This window comes from Dioscorea cayenensis, unplaced genomic scaffold (assembly GCF_009730915.1).
Source record: "Dioscorea cayenensis subsp. rotundata cultivar TDr96_F1 unplaced genomic scaffold, TDr96_F1_v2_PseudoChromosome.rev07_lg8_w22 25.fasta BLBR01001912.1, whole genome shotgun sequence".
Classification (NCBI taxonomy): Eukaryota; Viridiplantae; Streptophyta; class Magnoliopsida; order Dioscoreales; family Dioscoreaceae; genus Dioscorea; species Dioscorea cayenensis.
In genome coordinates this window covers 84-3,202 of record NW_024088303.1, presented here as the reverse complement: position 1 = coordinate 3,202, position 3,119 = coordinate 84, and the positions used below count along the sequence as shown (strand labels likewise).

Here is a 3,119-nt window from a genome sequence, read left to right as displayed (position 1 = left end):
ACACCGGGAGCTCCGCCGACTCGCGAGCCCGCCGCCTCCGGCGAGCCCCCGACGTGCCTAATGGCCTAGAAAAACTTGCCCCGGCGCGCCCAATGGCCTAGAAAACTCGCCCCGGCGCGCCCAATGGCCTAGAAACTTGCATCGACGCGCACAATGGCCTAGAAAACTTGCCCCCCCGCGCCCAATGGCCTAGGAAACTTGCCCCGGCGCGCCCAATGGCCTAGAAAACTTGCCCCGCCGCGCCCAATGGCCTAGGAAACTTGCCCCGCCACGCCCAATGGCCCAGAAAACTTGCCCCGCCACAAGCACAATGGCCAAGAAAAACTTTGCCCCTGCGCGCCCAATGGCCCGTAAAAACTTGCCCCGCGCGCCCATTGGCCCAGAAAAACTTGCCCCGCCGCCCATTGGCCCAGAAAAACTTGCCCCTGCCGCCCAATGGCCCGTAAAAACTTGCCCCCGCCCGCCCATTGGCCCGAAAAACTTGCCCCGCGCGCCCAATGGCCCAGAAAAACTTGCCCCCGCGCCCAATGGCCCGAAAACTTGCCCCTGCCGCCCATTGGCCCAGAAAAACTTGCCCCTGCCGCCCAATGGCCCGTAAAACTCTGCCCCGGCCCGCCCATTGGCCCGTAAAACTTGCCCCCGCCGCCCATTGGCCCAGAAAAACTTGCCCCGGCCGCCCAATGGCCCGTAAAAACTTGCCCCTGCCGCCCAATGGCCCAGAAAAACTTGCCCCGCGCCACCAATGGCCCGTAAAAACTTGCCCCGCCGCCCAATGGCCGAGAAAAACTTGCTCCCTGCCGCCCATTGGCCGAGAAAATCTTGCCCCCTGCGCGCCCATTGGCCCAGAAAATCTTGCCCCTGCCGCCCATTGGCCCGTAAAAATCTTGCCCCTGCCACCATTGGCCCGAGAAAAACTTGCCCCCTGCCGCCCATTGGCCCGTAAAAACTTGCCTCCCGCGCGCCCATTGGCCCAGAAAAACTTGCCCCTGCGCGCCCAATGGCCCGTAAAAACTTGCCCCTGCCGCCCATTGGCCCGTAAAACTTGCCCCTGCCGCCCATTGGCCCGTAAAAACTTGCCCCTGCGCGCCCAATGGCCCGAAAAACTTGCTCCCCGCGCGCCCAATGGCCCGTAAAAACTTGCCCCCGGCCGCCCAATGGCCCAGAAAAACTTGCCCCTGGCGCCCATTGGCCGAGCTGCCCCGCCCATTGGCCCGAGAAAACTTGCCCCTGCGCCGCCCATTTGGCCCAGAAAAACTTGCCCCTGGCCGCCCATTGGCCCGAAAAATCCTGCCCCTGCCGCCCATTGGCCCGTAAAAACTGCCCCTGCCGCCCAATGGCCCGAAAAACTTGCCCCTGCGCGCCCAATGGCCTCAGAAAACTTGCCCCCTGCGCCCAATGGCTCTAGAAAAACTCGCCACAACGGGCCATGTTACCGAGAAAACTTGGCCCGACGCTGTCATTACCGAGAAAAACTTGCTCGGCGGTCCGCTGGGCGTGGTCGGGATGACGGGTTCCGAAAAGGACTAGTTTTTGCGAAATGAGGTTAACGCACCCTTCTCAAAAAAAGGGGGTCTCAGAGACCCTTTGTACCCCGGGTTGCCTTTGGGCGGATGTTTTGCGGTATAGTAGGGGTGGGGATATGTTTGGGCAACATGGGCGTGGGGCGGGCGCGGCTCGCCCCTTCGCTCGACATGGCGCGCGACGGCCATGGCACGTCCGGTGGTCGCCTGCGGGCCACCCGACCCGGGCCGGTGGGCGGGCGGTGCGGCCGCGCCGTGGCGGCGCCGCCGCCACCGCCACCCGAATCGCCGGGCCGCGCGCGTTGCAGTTCTCGGTCCCCGCCGACCACGGCGAGGTGGATCCCGCGCTAACCCGCCCTTGCACAAGGGCGGGCCCCAACGGTTCCCCGCCGTCCGCGGCGTGGCGCCGGTGTCCCTCTCGGTAACATGGGCGTGGGGCGGGCGCGCGGCGCGCCCCATTGCCCGGGACATGGCGCGCACGGCCATGGCACGTCCGGGTGGCCGCCCGTGAGCCACCCCTGTCTTGCCGGGCCGTGCGCGCAGCCCCCGCTTTCCGCGCTAACCCGCCTATTGCACAAGGGCGGTCCCCAACGGTTCCCTCGCCGTCCGCGGGCGAGGCGCCGGTGTCCCTATCGGTCACTTGGGCGTGGGCGAGCGCGGCGCGCCCCATCGCTCGACATGGCGCCGCGACGTGCCTGGCAAGTCCGGGTGGCTGCCCGTGGCCACCTCGAACTCGGCCGGTGGCCGGGCGGTGCTGCCGCGCTCGTGGCGGCGCCGCCCGCCTTCGCCACCCCGGTCTTGCCGGGCCGCGCGCTGCGTGCCCCCGCTTCCGCCTAACCCGCCATTGCACAAGGGCGGTCCCCAACGGTTCCCTCGCCGTCCGCGGCGAGGCGCCGGTGTCCCTCTCGGGTCACTTTAGGGCGTGGGGCGGGCGCGCTGCTCGCCCCATCGCCGTGGGACATGGCGCGCACGGTTACTGGCATGTCCGGTGGCTGCCCTGCGGGCTACCCGAACTCGCCGGTGGTCGGGCGGTGTCGCCGCGCTGCGGGCGGTGCCGCCCGCCTTCGCCACCCCGGTCTTGCCGGGCCGCGCGCTGTCGTGCCCCCGCTTTCCGCGCTAACCCGCCTATTGCACAAGGGCGGTCCCCAACGGTTCCCTCGCCGTCCCGCGGCGAGGCGCCGGTGTCCCTGCTCGGTCACTTGGGCGTGGGCGCGCGCGCTCGCCCCATCGCCTCGGGACATGGCGCGCGACGGTTACGGCAAGTCCGGGTGGCTGCCCGTGGGCCACCTCGAACTCGCCGGTGGCCGGGCGGTGCCGCCGCTGCCGTGGCGGCGCCGCCCGCCTTCGCCACCCCCGGTCTTGCCGGGCCGCGGCGCTGCCGTGCCCTCGCTTTCCGCGCTAACCCGCCTATTGCACAAGGGCGGTCCCCAACGGTTCCCCGCCGTCCGCGGCGAGGCGCCGGTGTCCCTCTCGGTCACTTGGGCGTGGGGCGGGCGCGCGGCTCGCCCCATCGCCGGGGACATGGCGCGCACGGCCATGGCATGTCCGGGTGGCTGCCCGTGCATACCTGAACTCGGCCGGTGGCCGGGCGGTGCCTGC

At 69.1% G+C, this 3,119-nt stretch overlaps 1 protein-coding gene across 1 annotated transcript; it reads right to left on the bottom strand.

The window, feature by feature from the left end:
- Window positions 1-220: 220 nt before the first annotated feature.
- Window positions 221-1,273, bottom strand: LOC120257152 (uncharacterized PE-PGRS family protein PE_PGRS10-like). The gene has a single exon (XM_039264746.1). It carries the CDS (start codon window positions 1,271-1,273, stop codon window positions 221-223), a length of 1,053 nt encoding a protein of 350 aa, XP_039120680.1.
- Between the last annotated feature and the right edge of the window lie 1,846 nt (window positions 1,274-3,119).

Coding starts and splice junctions, on each gene's coding strand:
- LOC120257152 (XM_039264746.1), bottom strand. CDS start 1,273: ATGGGCGGCCAGGGGCAAGTTTTTCTGGGCCAAATGGGCGGCGCAGGG.